Below are 23,206 nucleotides of genomic sequence, written 5' to 3'. Positions count from 1 at the left end.
AACAGCATTTCTTAATCAAGGTACTCAGTGTCCTGGGAGGGACATCTCACCACACTTTATTGGGTCAGGCACAGCCCTGAGCAAAGGTACAGGAAAGTATAACTATGCAAGAAGGACTTTCAAAATGAGTAACGGGACTGACGTTTGAAAAGCTACTACACCAACCTGAAGATGCTGTTCTGAACTGCTCTCAGCCCTGCTCCACTATCCTAAATATGCCAGCTGTGAATTCTGCTTCTGAAGCAGATTTCCATTCTCTAACTGCCCGGGGCTTCTGAGGTATTATTTTATAATCTCTTTACTTAGCTATTTTACACCCAGCTTACAAAATGATAATTCCTTAATCCTAGAAAACGGTGAAACCGGTGGTTCTGAGCATCTGTTTTAAAAGCTTGAGGGTGTTTTTTACAGAAGCAGCTTTTATTTCTTCCTCTACATTCACTTCCACGGAGTATAAACCAGAATTTAGGAGTTTTGTCTTTACCATTCATTTGGTACCTTTACTTTGCCACTAACTAGTGTATTGTTTAAATAATAATTTTTTTTAAATTGGATTTTGTTTTAATTGTGGGATTTCAGTACGTCTGCTACAAATTTGAGAGTCCTTGGGAATATACAGAGATCGCTTTTTTCCCCATAAGAAAACGCCTGTCTGTACTTTTTGAAATTTCATGTAGCATTAAAGTATTACTAGGAAAATCAACTACAAAAAATACAAAAAAATCATATGCATAGTCACATCCTCTATGTATGTGTAGATGCATCTTTAAAAAAAAACAACTTTTAACAATAATGTAGCCAAACACTGTTCACATTTATTACAGACCACATGCTGTATATTTAAGCATTTCCATTTTTACTGACCCAAGCCAAAAGCATTAACAAACAGAAGGATTCAAAAAAAATCAGAAGTGTCCATGTAGGAAATAACTCTTGTAAAGTTTAAAGCGGTAAGTATACAAATACTATAAAATCCAGCTAGTCTAAAATGGCTGTACCTGTAACTGATTATAGTAATTAAACATTCCCATTATACACTTCACTATTAAATTTTCTATTTTTTAAAATGTGTTTCTCAAACCACTGAAAAATGGACAAAGCAATACACAACACGACATGGTTTTGACACAGGATGTATACATATACATATTATATCAAATGCAAAGTCAAAGAGAATTCTGTTTTCTGAAGTCATTAAATAACACTTCACTACTTTGTTCTCCTCCTTTCTTCCCCCACTCCCCAATTTCTATCTAGCTGTCTCAAGCAATGCATCAGATCTTAAATGAACACTACTAATCTATTTTTTTCCTTTATCCAGACATATTTGCTTTTCACCTCTGTGCTGAGAATCCCACAGCAGCTCTCAACAGCACTGGTGTCACACTGAACTGAACCAGCAGACAGGGAACCAAAACTGTGGTGTGGTTAAACAGGTCTCTAAGCAAAGGGCTCCGACTTACAGAGATTCTTTTCTCTGCAACCATTATTTTTAATGAGGCCAGTATACTTTTGGAATCCTGGCAAAAAACAGTCATTTACTCTAGTCCTAGAGCAATGACTGCAAACTGGGCAAGCATAAAGATTACATGCAATGTAAAATCTGCATGTGCATATCATTACACAAAAAACCCTGTGATGTGCTGGGAAAGAGGCCTATCAAGCCATCGTGTCTGATAATGAAAAGAACAGTTTTATTCCAAACCAGTCTACTGTACCAGATTTGATAGAACAAGTGTTAACTAAACGTTGTGCTTAAAAGCTTTGATGAGAAAATCTAACACGTTAAACTAAGAAACAGTTCAAGGACAGCAGGAGGCAATTCCAGAACACAGGCGCAATCTATAAAGGCAAACTACCACAGCTTTTTGATGTTAAGTAAGTAGCAATATCAGTATACAACAAAGCTTAAAGGCAGACTGTTGTATCAAGTTTAAAAGTTTAATACCTAGGGTTAAAAGCCTCAAATACCTATATTCTACCACTACTTTTCTAAGTGAAGAAATCAATTTTTAAGTATGACTTGCTGAAAGCATTACCTAAATTATCACTTTTTTTTTTTTTTCTTATTTCCTTAGTATCTTGAGTTTTTAGCATTTCAGTCATACTGCAGCTCAGATACTCAGACTACAGCAAAACATGTATGCTAGGACTTCCACAAGGTAGGAGGTGAGAGACACTTACTTTGAAAACATATATATTTCTTAAAACAGGTTATGCCCATTAAATGGCCTAAGAAAAAGAGGCACAAGAGGACTGGCACTTAGGAAAGCTGCAGATAAATCACTTCAGTAGCACTTTAAATCACCCATTTCAGATAAAAGAATAAAAATACACATTCAGATAATACAAAACTGAGCAAAAAAAATCTCCCCTTTCTCAAACTAGAGATTTATTATGATTTTAACTCTATTATTGTATGAAATTCATCAAACAATTACTGTATTAAATTTGTCAAACAGGCTACATGACAAATATTACTTGCTCTTTAACAATTTAGTTAACCGGTGAAATATGATTTTCAGGCTATTTTTCAATAGCATGTGCTTTATTTTGTCCATTTATAAACCAGTTTGGAGAGTATAATTAAATGGTAACCGGAAAAAGATTAAGGACATCTTTTTAAGACAAAAGAGGAAGGAAAAAACCCCAACTTCTTAACTGTACTTTTTCATCTTTGTCTGAATATGAATCATCATTACCATATATTCTAAACTACACTCTAACAGTTAGAGAAAATTAATTGTGTGGAGAGGAGAAATGCCTTCTGTACAAATCTTTTTATGAATTATCAACTGCCTATTTTGAGCAGTCTGGGCTGCAATGCCACCTGGTGGCTTGGAAAAAATAACAGGATTTTGTCTGACCAGGGCTTAATGCCTTGGAAATACTCAAGATTCTGTAAAAATACCAAACATGGCAACAATGCTAAATTAATTTCATTTCTTAGCTAACAAGTCTTTTTTTCATTCTTTGCTCCAAGTGTGCAGTTTTAAAGTTCGTAAGTCCAGATTTAGCATCAGCTGGAATTTTACAATTGTTTTCAGCTGAACTTGCTGATGAGTATATTACACTGTAAACAGTTGTACACATACATGGAGTCTAATTCACACAATTTATGCCAAAAAATGAATTTTCATCCACTTGAGGAAAAATAAAATACAGCAAAAGTCTTAAAGGAGGGTTACCGAAAAGCTTTGTAAAATTACACTGTATAATTAATTCCATAGTAAGAACGTTTTTATGGTGTGTGTTGGTGACCTTTTATTACCATCAAGTTCACAATGCTGGTGGGCTGCCTTTTAATCCCTCCGCAGACAAAGGCCCTAAATAAACACAGATCCCTTCCTGGGAAAAAGTCCTCTCTGGTTAAATGGTAAGGAAATGAGTAAATCATTAGTAATCTTTAAAGCCAAAGCTATAAACTCAAGTTACCTTAAGTTAAAATGAAAGTGTCCTGCAAGAGTTTCAAAGTTCTGTCACAGATAGAAATCTCCAGCTCTTGACTCCAGACTAGGCGCCAGCTGATAAACAAACAATTTAAGTCAAGAGCTGGAGAATTCCCAGCTTTTTCATTTAATGGCTTTGGCCAAGACTATTTATTGCCTCCAGTTTTATTCTCACTTAGCTCTAAGAGGAAATTTAAACTCATCATTATCTTAAAGCCCCATATGGGCCACAGTCAGCCTCACCTGATAGAGCTCCTTTTACTCTGCATAAGTTCTACTCCCCACTAGAAGTGATGTAATAGTGTAAACTAATTAAATGTAGTTTTAGGCTGACTTTTTAATAGGCTAAATAAATTTTGTTCAATATGGTTTATATTCCCACTTGGAGCAGTAACCATTCCAAAAAGTTTAACTTTACAGTTTCCAGTCTAAACTACTAGTAGTTTACTCCATAAAGGACAACTGAAACAAACAAACAAAAAGTCTTCTGAACAAGAGCACCCCACTGTTAAAAAGAAGCATTGAAAATTCTTTGTAATAAATTGATTCATTAGCACCAAAAGGTACATAGAATTGTGAAAAAGCAGACTGCACAATATTACCAATACTTCAAACAAGACATTTTAGGAATGGAAAAAGACACATGCAATTAAAATTTGGTGTTTAGTACTTGTTCTGGTTTTAGAAATAAAATAAGCAAACCTATGGAGGTGGGAATTAAATACCAACTAAGCATCTGTGATTAAGCCAAGGTGTGGAATGGAGTCAGCAAGCCCAACACTGAAATATTTTATTCTAACAGGAATCGTCCTGTGCCTCAGATGCCATCTTCCTTCTTCTGTTCTAAAGTTTATAGCAGGAGGAAGTTACGAGTTCTTCATACAAATTCTAATGCTTATTTCACCTCAGGTATTTTTAAATCCACCATGACTTAGATTCAGCACTTTACACCTCACCTTAGGCATAATAAAGATGCTTAATAAACCATATTTGTCCTGGATATTACTAGTTTAGAATATTTTCACTTAAGAAATAAACTTCACATATGTCAGAGATGAAGAGCTATGCTTAGCAAGAAGCCAGACTACCATTCCTAAAGGGTTAAGAGAACTCAAACTTGAAACCAGAAGGTTGTATTCTCCTCCCACCAGGCCCCCTCCTTGCAAAATACTTTCCTAACCTGACTTGGCTGAAAAAGCCAATTAATTGTTCCAGTGTCTGCCAAGACTTCTTATTCCTTTAAAAATGCGGATAGTGTTTGAGACGGGCTGGCTATTCTAAACCCAGGTAACACCCCTAAATGTGGAAAGAATGAGGGAATATGAATTATGATTAGTATTTTGAATGGATTTGTAATGAAACAGTTATCTTAAACCTACTGTATTTCCAGCATATTATTTAAAAAGAATAACGCAATGTCTGCTGCTCCACTGTGTACATGGAAGCAGTTTAATGCAAATTGTATTAACATATCTGGAACTAGTTTTTCTGTCTTTGTTAGGAACTGATAGTACAGACACTGTGGTGTCATGTAAATCACACACAGACATGCAGCAACCACCAAGTGACAGATAAGAATCTTTCAGAGCCTGAGTCATTGAAATCCCCACAGAAAATAGTCAATTTAGGTCAAGTTAAGGTCATTGCAAGGCAGAGAAAAGAAACCTTTATGACAACTGTATGCCAAGTATCTTAATTGGCATTGAGTGAAGAACTGCAATTAAATCCTTATTTACTTTTCCACATGAAAAGTAAAATACACTACAAAACTAGGGAAAGCAAGAAAAAAGTCCATAAAACCAATTCTGCAACATCTCTGTTAAGAAGCTCATACTGAGAAATTGCTGCTAACAGATGTACATGGAGGCAATGTGAAGAGGAAGGAGAAAACAAAAATTCAAATATTAACTGTTAATAATTAAAACATTAATTCATGTAGAGTTGTATGACTTTATGGTGCTATAACAACATAAGTTATTCTCTTATATATCTCTTATATCTCTTATATTTTAGAACAGGCAGCAGTTATTCTACCCTTTTCTAGTTTAAATCCATTGCCCCTTGTCCTATCACAACATGCCCTTATAAAAAGTCCCTCTCCAGGTTTCCTCAAGGCCCCTTCAGGTACTGAAAGGCCACTATAAGATGTCCCCAGAGCCTTCTTTTCTCCAGGCTGAACAATCCCAACTCTCTCAGCCTGTCTTCATAGAAAGTGCTCCAGCCCTCTGATGACCTCTCTACAGCTCCATATCCTTCTTGTGTTGGGGGCTCTGGAACTGGACACAGTACTGCAGATGAGGTCTCACAAGAACAGAGTATTGGGGGAGAATCGTGTTCCTTGACCTGCTGGCCACGCTCCTTTTGATGCAGCCCAGGTTGCAGTCGGCTTTCTGGGCTGCAAGTGCACACTGCTGACTCATGTTGAGCTTCTTATTAACCAGCCCTCAAGTCCTTTTCTTCAGGGCTGTTCTCATTCCATTCCCTGCCCTGCCTGCTTTCCTGCATGGGATTGCTCAAATATGGAAATCGGTTTTGCAACATCATCCACCAGTTCAGTCAGCAAAGGGATCTCACCAGGTCCCATGGATTTGTGCACTTTCAGGTTCTTCAGATGGTCTTGCACCTGCTCTTTGCCTACAGTGGGCGGATGATCTTCCTTATCCCAGTCCCTGTCTTTGCCTTCTGCAACTTGGGTAGTGTGACCAGAGCCCTTGCCAGGGAAGACTGAGGTGAAAGGCACTGAGTACCTCAGCCTTCTCCACATGCCATGTGACCAGGCCTCCTGTTTCCTTCTGGAAAGGGCCTGCATTTTCCCTAGTCTTCCTTTTATCACTGATGCACCTGTAGACGCTTTCCTTCTTATGCTTGATATCTCCAGCCAGATTTAAATCTATCTGGCCTTCAGCTTTCCTAATCTGATCTCTGCTCAGACAACTACTTTGCACTCCTCCCAGGCTGCCTGTCCTTGCTTTCACTCTCTGTAGACTTTCATTTTACATCTAAGTGTGTTCAGGAGCTCCTTGTTCATCTATGCCAGACTCCTGGCACTGTCACCTGCCTGTTTTTTTATTGGGATGCATTGCTCCTGGGCTTGGAGGAGGTGATCCTTGAATACTGATCATCTTTCCTGGGCTCCTCTCCCCTTCAGGGCTTTATCCCATGGCATCCTACCAAACAGATCTTTGAAGAGGTCAAAGTTTGCTCTCCTGAAGTCCAGGGTAGCGAGCTTGATTTACACCCTCCTTGTTTCCTAAGGATCCTGAATTCCACAATTTAGTGATCACTGCAGCCAACAAGATTGCTCTTAAGCTTCTTGTTGTTACTACAAACAGCAAAATTAAATCCTTTAACATAGGTGATACCAAATAATAAATCCTCTGTGCTTCACTGTAAGGGGATATTTCCAAGTAATTAAAACCATTAGGTTACAGCTGCACGGCAAGTCCAGCCAAATCACACCCTGGATGTCAGGTCTACACACTGACTTGAAACCCTAGTTTCAAAGATAGTAACTGAGTAGAATAAGACAGACAGATCACCCCACAGACACTCAGACACTGAGGACACACCTCTTCAACTGGCACTAAATTCCCATTGAAATGGATGGACCTATGTTGGTGCTTCAGTGTACACAAAATTAGAGGTTTATAGATGTGCTATATCAAGGTACTTCTAGTGATTTTCTTTTCTGTGACAGCATATAGTTTAGATTTCTTAATCCTTAGCAATAAAGGGGTACCAGTGATATATGTTACTAAAACTGACGTTTTGATAGCGTGAACTAATAATCTGTCTTGTGACATTTGCTGTTTCTGTAAGCTTATGTTTCTAGAGTCCAGAGCTGAAAATAGCAGGTTTCAATATATATACTGAAGTTTTAGCCTTCAGTGCTTTTAAATATTAATGCCAACAAACTAAAAATACACTAAGAAAATTTAAAATTAGTTGTCTTTAAAACTTAAAAGATTTGGAATGTTTGATCTATGAATCCATTACCCTCTGGAATTGTGGGGGCAAAGCAAGGTGGAGAAGACTTTCAAATGCTTCAATGGGATCTAATGCACCATGGTTCAATAAGCTGCTGGTATCTGCCACCATCATTAATTGCCCTTGTACTTCCCTTCTCTCTCATTAACAAAACAGAAGACAGAATGCAACAAAAGAGTTTTATTACTTCTTTTTCCAATCAGTAATCTGCATGAAATACCTGGAAAAAGAAGACCCCAAAATGGTGAGTACACCAGAAGTTGCCAAACCACATATCCTCTCCCCACTTTGTTTCCCATCAAGCAGCTTTTTCTTGCAATTCAGTAGCAAAGGACAAAAAAAAAGAAAGCTATTGTACTTCAGTGCTTCTTGCGTAATGTGATGAAAGAATTGACTCAGAAACTTGCTTTCCATTTTCAGCTATGTTATTTGGTCTAATAAAAGCCTCTACCTCTCTGTTCACAATTTCCCTTCTTTGTATTCTTAACCATGATGTAAAAGAACACTGGTACCGTGTTACTATGATTAGTACTGAAACATTATAGATTTGTATTATTTGTATGGCGAGAACTTGATTAGCATAATAATGTAGCACTATGGCAAGGATTTATGACTAAAAAAAGAGTTGGAATTCCTCTGTGGTTCAGCATTTAGGAGCAAGGGAAAATGACAACTCATGCCACTTTCAGATTCCAAGGATTACTGCACCCAAGCAGTAATTTACACACATCCCACAAGAAATGGCAGAGCCATAGGAAATGCCACTTTTAACCACATAGGGTTACATTTGACTGACAACTGCACTCGGCCTGTCTTTTTCCAATTAAGCTCCATCTGTTCCTCGGTTGGACTGGTTGGCTTCAGGCCTCTCAACAGAGCATCCACTGTATGTTATTACATCCATTCCCAAAAAACCTTTCACTGCCAGAAGCTGGGGGATGCTTCCTTAAAGCATATCATTGGGTAGGGGCAGGCAAGACAGGTGGGTGGGAGTGAATGTGTGACACATGAGCATTGGGAGCAAGCAGAAAAAGCATGGTTTTAGTAACTTTTACACACCCAAGGAAGGGTTAAGTACCTGCAAAATAAAATAAAAAGCACCATTTTTCTTTCATTATATAGTCTGACCAAAAAGCTTCTGAAACCAAAATTAAATACTGTGTTCCCTTCCACTCCCCAACATATACACTCTAAAATAAATAATGGCCAAACTGATTTAAATTAAATTCTGTAGAAGAATTTGTGCTTGGATGAAAATGGCACTTTTGAGCCTGAAGCAAAACTAAAACCGCCAAGTTATAAACCTCTCAAAGAGAAGGTTTATAATGGAAATGCCAACAGATCCTTAACTATAGTACAGCTGTTAGATGCCAACATATAAATAATTTTAGGTTTTGTGGTCACTTACAATAAATTAGATACAGTGCAAGTGGAAACAGTAGGGTTCTGATTCAGTAAACAGTAATGGCCAAGAGTGCATGTTTGGATTTTTAGACAAGTATAGCATAGAATTTGATGCTGGCTCTGAAATGGAGACAGTCTATAAGGGAAGTTTGGACTTTTTAAAGTAGTAAGCAAGCCATATTCTGAATTCTTGAGGGCTTGTAAAATAAAAACTCCTTAACAAGCTTTGCTGCCTACTGTTTCACTCATCTAAGAACCCTTTAACCCAGTTACGAAAAAAAAGCTCCATTCAAGATCGGTATAATTGTCTATGAAGGAAAACAACATATTAAGTAAATGCACATAGTCACATTTAGTGTTAAAAATTGCTAAGCATACTAATATAGTGGGGAAAAAGTTCCAGGGGCCAAACAGTAACAGAATAATCACTGTCTTCATTACACTTACTGGTCACTGTACTGCTATCAGGAATGCCTTCCTATAGTCCAGTTTGGTTTAGGTGATCCTGTGTATGTTCATTTTGTCCTTGGGAGGCATTTATTGTACTGTTTCACAGCAGTCAAGCTCCATGCCTTAGCATGATACATTGAGGCAGTAAGATACTGTGATGCCTCTGTAGTGCTCTCTCTAGGAACTTCCATCTCAGGCAGGGTGGGAGCCCTCAGAGGCAGCCAGGATTCAGGCCAAGGCTGCTAAAAGGATGCTCCATCTCAGGAGATGCTGCTTCTTGCCAAATTCACATAAGCTTCTCATTTAGCACTCCTGCTACAAAACCTTTCCACTGCATCAGCTTCACCCCAGCTCCCCATTAATATAAATTCTAAGATGAGTATCTGCAGAAACAGGGAAGGTATATACAATCCTCATTTATTCTAACCAGAGCTCTATTATCACAATGTTTCACATGCTGATAATACTAGTGGGAAAAAAAAAATAAATATCCTTTCTCCAACTGCTCTCCAACTTTTAAGAGAGAAAAAAAATCTCTATTCTTCCAGCATATGCAGCATAAAATGTTTCAAAAATGTTTCATTCAAGACAAAAACCATCTAGCTGCTCCCAAAGTAACTGCTTTCAAACCACTAGCAATTGAGCAACTGTAGCAAATCTGGGGAAAAGCTTAATTGGGAAAATGTTTGACTTCAGAAATCAACCAAGTTTGAAGAGCTAACTATGTATTGTCATTAAGGTCCCTTCCAACCCTCGCCATTCTATGATATACCTGTACAGATTATCTACGAGTTACTTTTATATTGATTTCTGAAAAGGCATGATTTTAAGCAAAACCAAGAAATCCAACACAAATGAAAGACAAGCAGTAAACTCCTCAGACAGAGCTAAAAGTCAGCGTGATTTCCTCCCTCTGTACTCCCACTGGTAGATAAGCTAAAAGCCACACCATAAAGTGCCAGAAAGCAAAAAAAATGGAGACTGAATACAAAATGACCCCCAAAATATACTGTTTCTGACTGCATATGATTAAACTATTTAGTGACTAGATTCTTACACAGTTTGCAACTCATAAAATACAGCAAACGGATAATAATTACATGAAAAATTAGTATTGTTGCCAATGATCTAAACTACACATTAAAAAGACACACTACCAACAGCTAAGCAACATAAAGTGATGCTATCAAATCATGATGTGGTTTTATTTGAAATATGTAAAGATTTTACATAACTGTTACACAGTGTTTCACGCTCCCCTCCCCCCCTCATTTTACTCCAAACCAATTTAGCATTCTTCCAAAATACAGAATAATTAAAATACAACTGCTTACAGAACCAGGAACAGAAACTGAAGGGTCAGCATAAGGGTAACATTTCTATACATTACTCTGTGTTCCTGTCAAGCCACCCCTTAATTCCTCTTTTGAAGAGATACAGGTTAAAGCTGTCTAAGGTCCCAGAAATTCCACACACTGTCCCAGGGAAACTGTAGGAACGAAAATGATAACTAAGTTTCAAGGACTAAATCTGCAGGTGAAATACAGGGCAGTAAGTAATTTATTTTTTGTAAGTAAAAACTTACTTCAGGTAAAAACTGTATGGCATTAAGAGAAATGTAGTTCAAAAACCTTTCTTCAGCTTTGAAACTGTGTCTGTCCTCTGCATTTCAGTACACTGAAATGGTGAGCCAATAGCTTATATTTAATCACATTTTTTTAAGATGTGGAGGAGGAAGAATTAGGAAATCAAAACGTATCAGTGCTCTCTGTGGATTAACCAGGAGCAGCCCTGCTAAGGACAGAAACTTAGGATATTGAATTGTTTCACAGTGGGCAATACTGCAGTAAGCACTGTAAACATGGCATTAACTTTCAGGTGTTTGTGTAAAGCATAGATGGGATATTTCTGCTAGAATATTGTCTTTTTTTATTAGCACATCTTAAAGAGATTTGTCAAAACATAAAGTTCCCCTATACTACAAAAGAAATTTCTGCAATGAACCAGTGATTTAGAATGGCTTCAGATCATCAGATAATATGGTCACACATATATCCCCATCCTTGCCCAAACCACCACCATGACTTTAAAAAGGAAACACAAGTAACCCAGACTACTTGCAGCATACAGATGGGGGTCAACAAAAGATAATCTTTCATTCCTCCTGATCATGGATTGAACCATTTAGGGGATCAACAAACACCTTGCATTCAAAGGTCTGCATTACAAAACAAGGGAAGTTGTCCTTGCCTGCAAAGTTTACCCATTCGAGTTTTTTTGTCTCTTTTTTTCCACTCCTTTAAAATTTTTAGGTATTTAATTTGCCTGCAAAGGAGTCTTCTTCCACACAGAGTAATCTGCAGAAATATGTTCTAATATTTTGTTTCAGGTACTTAGGATGTTAAGTGTTTTCCTTCTGTGTCTAGCAGATCTCCCTTACTGATTAAGAGACAAAAAAATGCCACATAATTCTAAGCCTGCAGTGGCATAATACACTTCAGTAATTCAGGTTTGTCTGGACTTTTTTTTTTTTTTTTTTAAACAACAGAATTGCACCCACAGAGTCAAAAAGTCTATTTAAGGCAACACTGAATTGCAACACCACCGCTTTACATTACTATTCAGAATAAATTGCATTTTCTCCAGTGGCACCTCCAAGGTTTGTAGGTGGTGAGGACTGTCCCCACACTGAAGGCTGCTGTGCAGGAACAGTGTACTCACAGCTCTCCTCTGTGCTGTGCTTTCCAGTTTGCACTTGCTGGTCTGGAGCACCATGGTGTGGGGCTTGGTGCTAAGATGGGGACCCTCCCATCCTACTATAGTACAGAATTAGGACTCGGAAGAAGCCAGGGGGTTATTAAGTTCTGGTGCTCACCATTTCTGCTGCCCCAAGCACAGACATCATGCTAGGATTTCTGACTGAGTGAAAAATACATACTTTTAACAAGTGGCTCAGTCTTAAGAGCAAAAAGAGAGAAAAAGAAGCCTATGAACATTTAAAACCAAAATAAACTTTGCAGAAAACTTCAGAGTCATCAACCCATTCCAGAGATATTTCCAAACACCACCTGCAACTCCTTAACTTTACAAGTTGCCTAGAAGAAGCAATCAAAATTTTAAAAATTAAGTTTTATTGCCTAGGACTTATGAAAGGCTGAAATGTCATCTTACTCTTTCTTACTCTGTGTATCTCAGAAGACTTGACAGGATGAGCAAGATATTAGCATTAAAGTAACCACAAACAGAGCAGTGATTAGGAATGTGGTAACAACACACATACAGCCATGGATATTAGAACCAGTTTTACTGAGAAAAGGAATGTTGGCTCAAATTCTGCAGTTATCCCTTACTCTTTTTACAAAAAGAGTGCCACAGGGATTTTTAACTTCCATCTGGAGAGTTTCCTGTTAACTGTTTTTGAACACCATGTGTGAGAATACAACAGAATTGTAGACATTAGAGATGGTAAAGACCTATTAGATCATGTAGATATCCTCCTGCCAGTTAAAGATTTTTCCCTACAGAACAGTTCCTAGTACTTTGCCCAGTACAGTTTAAAGCATGCTGAGATATTTGGCTTCAACCACCTCCTTTGGAAAATTAATCTACAGTGTATGAAGAACGTTGTTAGAAAGTTTTTCCTGGTAGACACAGCATGCATTTTTCTTTCCTTAATAATTTCCAGCCTATTATTCCTGGTTATATCCCATTTGGCCAGCTTGAATAACTCATCTTTACACCTTTGAATAAACGGAGACAGATATGTTTCCCTACACACTGGTCACTAGTTGGCCAGACTACACACAGTTTTCTAGCCAAAATATACATTATACTTTAATAAAATTGTCCATTTCACCCTTCTAGTTGTTGTAGGAACAATCACATCCACCTCACTGAAAACTTTTAATTGATGCTTTCAAAAAAATCTGATTATTCTTCCCTTGCTTTCTGCTAACTGCTGCATTCTCCATAAAATAAAGTAAAAAGCATCATAAACACAAAGAAGAAAACCACCCTTGCCAAGTCAGGACATTCACAAGCATCCACCTCTCCTGCTGCCAACATCTTGATTTCTGCACAGAATCTATACTTCCCGCCTCCCCAGTGCCACACATTTTGCCAATGTGTAACATTTTCAAGGTCTCTCAAATTAAGAGATGTTGAATTAACCAACCATCTCTTCCACTCCCGTAAAGTTGTAAGACTGCATTTCTCAAAAAATTCATAAAGTTAAAGAAACAAAGCAGATGCAGCCTAGGAAATCCAGCTCTGCAAAGGCTCTCCAACAGAAAAGCAGTCACTTTATTCTGGCAAACATATTGATGATGCTTTCTTATTCCAATAGAATTTACAAGCTATGAGATGCAACATTTGAACAACTTGAGTTTTACCATTTAGTCTAATCTTAAAACATCTTTCAAACCATCTTTGCAAGTGTTACTGTGCACAAAATCTTAACTCTTCTGCAAGGCCCTTTCCTCTTCTTCCCTTGGAAAACATATTTCACTAAAACTTCAATGTTCAAGTCAAAGAAACATGCTCACCGGTTACTCTGCTAGTTATCCTCTCTGGCCTATTTAATCTCTGCTATCAGTCTGATCATGCCATTGAAATACATTCACCTCTCTGTTGTTGCTTGGGGTTTTTTTGTTTTGTTTTGTTTTTTAAAAAGGCTGGAACCATGATATATATTGCTCTTTGAAAGGAAATCCAAGAGAAGATCTTCAAAATACTTCTAAAAACATTCTTTTTCTTTGCTCCATGTTAAGTACAGATATGGCCATACAGAGTATACTCACTCTTCAGGACTCATATTTTGCCCAGTTACCAGAGAGCTGAAGTCTCAACTTGTCAGTGTTACTACTAATATTCTTTCCATCACTTAACAGTTAGCTGGAGCTTATGACAGTAGTACTGTAGGAGGAAACAGTTTGAAATGACAGCTGGAATAGAAAAAACAACTTTTTAAAATCATCTCCAGCCCACAGCTCCTACAAAACAATCTTATATTCTAATGTTTATTACAATTTTAGCATGAATACATTTCTCTATATCACAGCTCTTATTAACAATCAGCAGTCTGACTTTTTATTAATGACTATCTTGGCTAAAATAGACAGAGGAAGGATTTGTTATTGGATCTAAAGACTCATGCTTATGAAAGACATGAAAATAGGCTATTTGTAACTTCAAAACCAGAAAAAACAAATTAAGCTGTCACAAGTTTTTGAGAAGTTCCAGCAGAATGCAGTACAGCATATTTTGAGCAGAAGAGGAGCGGATACAATTTCAAGAGTCAGTGGAAAGGAAAAGAAGTTGAAAAGGTAGTATCTTTACACATACTTAAAATGAAGTAAGCATCACATCAGAAATTTTAAAATCCCACATTTTACCCACTGACTTTAGACAATCCATATTTTGTACAGTGAATTAAAAAGAGATAAATGTTGCAGCAGAATCAGTTAAACTGCTAGTAAAGTTTGCTCTGGGCTTCAACCTGAAAATCTGTATCATACTTTCAGTGAAAATGGGAAGGACCATCTTGACACAATTCATAAAGGCTAAATATAGATCCCTTACTCCATCAGTAGTTTCTTAAATGCCAACAGAAGTCAGTTTTAAATATGCTTCTGTGATAAAATGTGCTTTAAAAGCCTTTGATACAGATGCAGAATTCAGTCTTCACAAAAAGACAAATTTATTCCACCAGAAATAAAAAACCATTAAATTAATTAAATAAACAAGGGCAGCACTGGGACTGTGATGCAACTTTCTCATGTGGACCTGCAAGAGATCCTAATCCCAGGATAAAGCGACTGCTGTGTCTAGACAGTATTAGCAACATAATCTGCACGCAACTACTGGGATGAGAAGCATTTTCTGAAGTAAGTTAATCTAAAATAATACTACAGTAACTCAGGGTGCATCAATGTCTGCTTAATGACTCCTGACTGTAATTTCAAGTACATGCTGTAAGCCAGTCATATGAAGAAGATGGCGCTACTACACTGGCATACGAGCCCATCTGAAAAAGGTCAAGAGAAAGAATCTTTCAAAGTTGCAAATAATCACTGAAAATCTGGCACTAATGCTAGGCCTTAAGATATTTCTTTTACAGGGATTTACAAGATTAAAATGATCACTATTTCTCCATAAGGTTTATAGCCCAATCAATTTTCAGAATATTACTTAGTGAAATAACTTGTTCACAGTGCAGGTCAACATTATGTCCATCACGCCAACACCCAAATACCTAAAAACACAAGCAGAATTGCCTGCCAATAAGAGCTAGCAAACAGGTCCAAAGAGGACAGTTCAGGCATGCTGCTTTCTCTTCCTCCTTACTGTGTCCCACAAACACCCTCCCTCACACTCCTGCCAAGTCTATTGCAACCATTTTACAGCAACAGAATAATGCCTGCCAATTTATAGAGAGCTGAGCATACTTCTCCATTTAGTGTTCTGTCCAAAGGCCAACAATGCAATCAGGACTTACAAAAAATGCCCCAAAACCCACCTGAATCTGTGCAAAGCATTCGACACTGTCCTGCACAACATTCTTATCTCTAAACTGGAACTGTAAGAATTCAATGGATGGACCACTTGTTGGATAAGGAACTGGATGGCTGGTTGCACCCAAAGAGCTGTGATCAGTGGCTCAGTGTCCAAATGGAGATGCGTGACAAGTGGTGTTCCTCAAGGATTGATACTTGGGACCAGTGCTGTTTAACATCTTTGTTGGTGACATGGACAGTGGAATCGAATGCACCCTGAGCAAGTTTGCTGATGACATCAAATTGTGTGGTAAAGTCCACACACTAGAGAGAAGGGATGCCATCCAGAGGGACCATGACAAGGTTTGAGAAGTGGGCTCATGCAAACTGCATGAAGTTCAACAATGCTATGTGTAAGGTTCTGCTCCTGAGTCAAGGCAATTCCATGCATTAACACAGGTTGGGAGGAGAAAGGATTGTGGACAGCCCTGAGGAGAAGGACTTGGGGGTGGTGGTGGAGTACAAGCTCAACATGAGCCACCAATGTGTGCTTGCAGCTCAGAAAGCCAACCAGGTCCTGGGCTGCATCAGAAGCACAGAGAGCTGATCAAGGGAGGTGATTGCCCCCCTCTGCTCTGCTCTTGTGAGACCCCACCTGGAGTACTGTGTCCAGTTCTGGAGTCCCCAGCATAAGAAGGACACAGAGCTCCTGGGGTGTGTCCAGAGGAGAGCCACTAAAATGACCAGAGGGCTGGAGCACCTCCTCTGTGAAGCCAGGAAAAAAATTGGGGTTGTTCAGCCTGGAGAAAAGGAGGCTCTGAGGTGACCTTAAGGCAACCTTCCAATGTCTGATGGGGGCCTACATGAAAGCTGGGGTAGGACTTTTTACATGGGTGTGTAGTGAGAGGACAAGGGGAAATGGTTTCAGACTTGAAGACGGGAGATTTAGGTTAGACATTAGGAGGAAACTTTTTATTAGAGGGTGGTGAAACACTGGAACAGGTTGTCCAAGAAAGCTGTGGCTGCTCCCTCCCTGGAACTGTTCAGGGCCCAGTTGGATGGGGCCTTGAGCAGCCTGGTACAGTGGGAGGTGTCCCTGCCCATGCAGGGGGGTTGGAACCAGATGATCTTAAAAGGTCCCTCCCAACCCAAACCATTCTATGATTCTATGATGACTTGTTGTGTTAAGTCTTTAAAGATGGAAAGAACAAAGCATAACATTAAATCTATTTCTAACACACTTGTAACTTCACCACATTTCTAGCAACTGCCCACTTTAAACATGATTTGTGCAGAGCACTTCTTAGCATTCACAAACACATTATATACTAGAAAGTTAAGTATCAATTCTTTCTTCCAGAATATCTATCACTCAGTCTGTAACTGACAGTAAGCACCAAATAATTTGTATTCAGATAAATCACTAACACCTAAAAAAGCCATTTGTATTCAGACTAGTGAACTGTATGTTATCATACTAACCTAGTCTTGGCACTACCATTTTCTAAAAGAAACAAAACCCTCAAAACAGCTACGGTTGTTTTGGAATCAAATTTTCCTCTCTTTCTCTCTTTGTATCTATGGTATAGTCAGTGCTAAAGCAAAAAATTTATTGGTAAAAATTACAGACATTTCCAACAGGTAAGTAATTCCCCCAGGTAAACCACATATTTGGGGGAAAGACACTGGCAAACCACATAAACACTGGGAGATCCACATAAAACTTGTCATAATCACCCAACTGATAATGGAAGGCATTAGCATTTGGATAAAAATTTTGGCACCTAATCTGTACCCAAATCCTCAGTTTTCAGTTGAAAATTGAAAAGATGGGTTTTAAACAACTCAATAATAGTAAAAATTAGCTTTGGTTTTGTTTTCAAAATCTTAATTTAATGCTTCTGCTCTACTCTGACAACAAAATGAAAGACTTCTCTGTGCTATATTATTCCTTACAAGAGATGAATCACTCCCAAAATTTAATAGCTAGAACTTCAAGAATTAATAATTATCACCTACATTCTTCAACTGTAAGAAACCAGAGGGGGACTTTGGTTTTCTCTTGACAAAGAAATCCCATCTTCCTCCCTTCCCCCTCTCCTTTTTAATGAAGTAGCACGTTATGTATGCTTAATGGTAACCAGTCTTTCCCTAACAGAAACAAATGGATGGAGACTGATGAGATGTGATCACTTGCACAAAAATATAACTTCCTGAAAGAAGTAAAATGAAAAGGACCACTGTACCATATCATGTGAAGGCTCAGTGTCTTCAGGTGTAACAAAACCCCATATTGCTATAATTATATTTAAAATTCCTAAAATAACATGCATTTTGGTAATGTAATGGAACAAAAAAAGGAGAATACATATAGAAAAGAAAATCAGTATTATGTACAAACAAGGGTACACATTGGTGGCTGAGATAGCAAACAAAGAGACATGTCCAGTATGAGGTAAACTTAATAGAGACTTACCTCCAGAAACTGGGGCATCCATGAAAACAGCTCCCATTTTTTCAACTGCTTTGGCTAATTCTTTTGAAACTGCAGGGTCTATAGTACTGGAATCTATTAGCAATGAGCCTTTCTTCACTTTCCTAAAATTAAAAAAAAAATTATTAAGTATTTGTTGCACAAGACATCTGCAGCTATTACCATGGCACTGTCCTTCCTCAGTATGATAAATACAGAAACTTTTTTGTATGCTAATGAACACAAAGTTTTAATCCCTATTGAGCAAGATTCACTCAGTACATAGCTTCCTGAGAAGTATACAGCACAATTTTGAGTTACTCAAAACACAATAAAACACAAATACAAAAAAAAGGAGGTTCTTCCTAAACAGTACTATTAAAAAATACACAAAAAGGGCACACTAAAAAAAACCTGTCATCATGCAAGGTTGAGTAGTATATAATATACAGACAATCTCAGATGCATTCTAAACAGCAGAACTAAATGTTGATACAGGATAAAATTTCATATTTAAAACACACACACATATATACATATACTTATACACACACAAAATATCTTAAGTTATTATTGGAATAGCCTGAATGAATTTTTAATCATTGTTATAATTTATTCTACATAAAGATCATAACTAACACCACAAAAGCCTACTGCAGATTTAAAACAAAGCATGAAGAAAAATCTTGAGTTTTTCCACTCATAGCTAGGAAACTTAGGCAGAAGAATTATAACCCAAACTGTAGAACACAAGAAGCTGTATACGTGTTTCTAAAAAAGCTATTAGTTCTTTTAATGCCCTCAACAATAAAAAATTTATTACACCTTTGTCCCTCTTTCCATCCAGTTGCACAGTGATTTAATATCCACTGTATGAGCAAACACCATAAAATCAAACAACACAATTTTTCAGTCATAAAAAGGTAATTTAATAGCTACACATGACAGATGAAGAGCCTTGATGCACTTTGCATGCTGCTGGCAGTACAGCAAATTTCACTGAATTGAATTACCTAGATAGCTGCAAATGGCCTCTCGATACACACATTCAGTTGTGGACCCCACTGTAGCTCTAGACTCAAATAGTGCAACATACACAGAAGTTTTTCACTGAAGGGTTGAGCTGCTGCAGTTAGTCTGAAAATGAAAACCAGTGTGGCAGATACAGCACTGCATCATCTCCCCTTATGTTCAAAACAAGAAGCAGTGGCACAGACTCCTTGGTAACACACTGAGAGTAGTAAGTTAACCCTTCAACACTCCAGAGCATCAATGCTTTCTTCCATAAAGGTTGAAAAGCATCAGAAAATTATCTAAGTTAAAACAGTCATTGAGGACCAGGTGACTCAGAGTGACAATTAACCAATATGGCCAAATCATACTTCCTTCTTTTAAATACTGAGGCTGAGGAACTGCAGCAGCACAAGACTTTGTTTCCCACATCCTCTGTTTCCCACTGTATATTCCACATCTAATTAATAAAAAGATTAACTGGCTGTATTATACAAGTCAGTACTGCCAATTGGTCTTCAAAGCACTGCCACCCTGGATACAGTTCTCCCACAGCTGTTTGTGCAGCTTTGTGGGACTGATCCAATTACCCTTCTTCCCTCAAGGGTCTAAGCTAGGGATACTTAGATCTGCTCAGTCGTGCTCTGTGAGGAATTAAACTACAAACATCAAGGGAAGGAAGCAGCTATTATTTTTTGTATTGGAAGAACAGAAAATCCCTCTATTTAATTTTCTAATCGCTGCATCTTAATATTGCCTACAATCAAAAACTAAAAAGGTTATCACTGGTTTTAGATGATTTACTGCTCTTCCATCGGCTGTATGCTTCTTCCTTTATATTATTAACCTGGATAGCAGTAAAGTCCTACATATTCACTAGCCTTAGCCTTCTAGAAGTACACATGGCCAGAAGCTCCTTTTAGGTACCATTTATGTTTTAACTTGTCAAGTCCAACAACTCAGAAGTGTTAGAATTCTGCAAACTATGGATTTTAGGCTTGGTGGAAATCCTTCCGTAAAAGTTAAAAAACTCTGTTTCAGATTAAACAGACCCTTCAGATACTTTATTTTGTAATAAGCACAAAATAGGAGTAGAAATCTATTAATGCACTTTAGAATTATGAGACACAATGGCATCTGTTCAGAATGTTATAGCATCTGAAGTTAAAGAAAAAAGTACATGAGCAAATATTTGTTGCCAGCATGTATTTTAGTTATACTTGTCTGTAGTAGATCACATTAAGGTAAAAGAAAAATGCAACAGAGAATGTAGGTAGTAGTAATGTTGTCTCAAATTCACATAAATTATTATTCTACTGAAAATAAAATTAAGACTTTAGCCAAAAGCCATTCAAAATCAAGCAAAGCTTAAGAAAACTCACATAATTATAAATATTAATAGTGACAAAACAGAGAACACAAAGTCAAGTGCCCTGAAGGCACAGTAAGAGTTACAGTAACTGCAATCCTTTGACAGACTGTGTAACAGCCTTGAGTAGAAGTGGGAATTTTCCAGACTACAGCAAATTCTTACTTCAAAATTCCATTTGCTCCTGTGTAAGCTTCTATCGCATTGGGACTAGAAGGCAACATGGTAATAATTCTGTCTGCTCTTTCTGCTACATCTGCTGGGGAATCTGTTACCTTTTAAAGGAAAAAAAAAAAATTATATAAGCTTACATTTCATGAAAAAGAAATGTCAGACATGCTTTCTGAGTTTGTATATCAGATTGCGTATCAGCCTGAGTAGTTGCAGGTCATTGGTCACAACTAAGCTCATTAAAAAATTAGAACTCAAAACAAACTCTGCCCTCCTAATGGAAGTGTGAATTATTTGGATCCAGCAACTGAAAAATAATAATAAAAAATAAAATTAAAGGATGCCATGTCACAGTTTCCTCTAGAACATCCATCAACCCATTCATCAACCTTCCATTTATTGCATAAACCATGCATCTGTACAAATTATCACTTTACAATGTTTCTAAGGAGGGATAATACTAAGGACGACAAAAATCTCACTTTTTTCCTTAGCTTATATACAGCACTGGAAGAGAGGAAGAAAGCCTCATCTTCAAAAAAAAATCAGGTACACTGACTGATGATTCTCACAATATTATGGCTGACATTTAAAAAATTATCAGCTCAAGAATGCTTCACTAAAAATGTCTGAATAAGTTTCAAAACAGATATACCTAACTTACCTTTCCCAGCTAATTCTCAGAGGGAAGCACTATATTTAAGATGCATACACAGCAAGTGAAATAATGACAGCTGAAGTATGGAGTCTTCCCCATAAATTCAAAGAACCCAGAGTTTTACCCAGAGGGCATTTGCCACTAATATATTTGTTCAATACCAGTTTTAATTTCTTTTAAAAATAGATGTAAGGGTACAAAACCTACAGCTTTTTCTTTTATCTTCAGACCACATGGATCAAATCTGAATTTACTCATTCCAGATAGTTTTATTGAAAGGAATTTGGTTTCAACCAGGAAGCAAGATGAGCAGGAAGAAGATTTTGTTTGTTGACAGCACTCATATCTCTTATTTTCCAGTTACGGTTGCTGAATGATGCAGAGAAACCTAAATATTACAACGGTCAGTTCTGCTAGAAACATTATATGCCTTGGGGTTTTAAACTTCAAGAAATGTCTTAAACAAAAATTTTGTATGCAGTTATTAGTCAGTGTGAATAAATTAGAATTTCCGTATCATGTGGCTTTAGGGTTAAAGAAATTCTAGTTTAACAGTACCTCAAATATTGGTTCCTTTCCATAATTTAGACAAATCAACAATTAGTGGACCTTAGTGTTTCACCATTTCTTATCTATTTTTAACTAGGCGTATTTGTTATAATTTTTGTTGGTTTTGATAATAAAAGCACATATAAATATATTATTTTTTATACAGAATGCTTTTATAAGGTCTCAGCATCAAAGAAAGCAAGGTATAGACACTTTTGTAAGGAATGCTGAACAATATCTTGAAGGATTTCTGGGACACAGCATGATAAACTTGTTGATTTCTTTTTTACTTACTGTAAAGTAAGTAAAAGAAGTGAAGCCTGTATCCACTGAGCAAAGCACTCTCTCAAAAAATAAACAAATAAAGAAATTGGCATAGATGGGACTTAAAAATGTAGGGTTTTGTTTGGAAAGAATAAGTTAATACTACACAAACCATCTGGTGTAACACAGTTATAAAAGGAAACACACTCTAGTGCAAAGAACAAAGGTTAAGAGGAATAAATGAACCAATTATAAGCAGAAAAGCTTCCATAGCTGATTAGTTAATTTTATTACTTGCTTCCCTGGAGACTGGAGAGCCTAGCTCTTTATATAGGAGTGACACCTTTGCCTTTAGTTCTGAGTATATCTGGTTCGGTTCAGTCCCAATGTGTATTATTACTGGAGGAGAGAGGAAGTAGGAAAAAAAGCGAGAATTAAAGTGGGAATTGCCATTCTTGGCTTTCTGGTGCTGTATGATTAATAATCACAGAGGAAAGCCACCTATCTGGTTCAACAGGCAATATACAGAACTTTTTTATTTGGGACTTCCTGTCTCAGAAATGAAGTTGGATTATTCAAAAGCTATTAAGAAACATTAAGCATTTGACATGATTAAGAATACATGTGTAACTTTAAAAAACATACCAAATACTAATTGCTGAGTACTAACATAGACCAGTATACTCAGAGCAGCAGCCCAACAAGTTCTGTATGTGTTCTGATACTTGCCATATCAAGCAAACTTTTGCAGTATACAACGGGATAGAAGGGACTTTCCTTCCTACTGGTCACTGGTCTATGCCCTTCAATATATACATCTGCTTATATTTGTTCCAAAATACTTCCTTATTTCCTTCTTTATATTTACAATAAGTAATTTATTAATTCTGGTTGCCTGATATGCCATTCTCACTGAGTACCATTAAG

General features: G+C 37.3%; 1 protein-coding gene across 3 annotated transcripts in view; it reads right to left on the bottom strand.

The window, feature by feature from the left end:
- HIBADH (3-hydroxyisobutyrate dehydrogenase) overlaps nucleotides 1–23,206 on the bottom strand; it is an 83,040-nt gene that overhangs the window by 48,074 nt on the left and 11,760 nt on the right. For all 3 annotated transcript variants that reach the window (XM_071735624.1, XM_071735623.1, XM_071735625.1), the window contains 2 exons: nucleotides 20,803–20,912; nucleotides 18,261–18,382 (listed from right to left, as the gene is read on the bottom strand). In XM_071735624.1, coding sequence (XP_071591725.1) covers nucleotides 18,261–18,382; nucleotides 20,803–20,912 — 232 coding nt within the window. The remainder of the gene's footprint in view (nucleotides 1–18,260; nucleotides 18,383–20,802; nucleotides 20,913–23,206) is intronic.

This window comes from Heliangelus exortis, chromosome 2 (assembly GCF_036169615.1).
Source record: "Heliangelus exortis chromosome 2, bHelExo1.hap1, whole genome shotgun sequence".
Classification (NCBI taxonomy): Eukaryota; Metazoa; Chordata; class Aves; order Apodiformes; family Trochilidae; genus Heliangelus; species Heliangelus exortis.
Note: the sequence above shows the minus strand (reverse complement) of the source record. Positions and strands in the feature narration are given on the sequence as shown.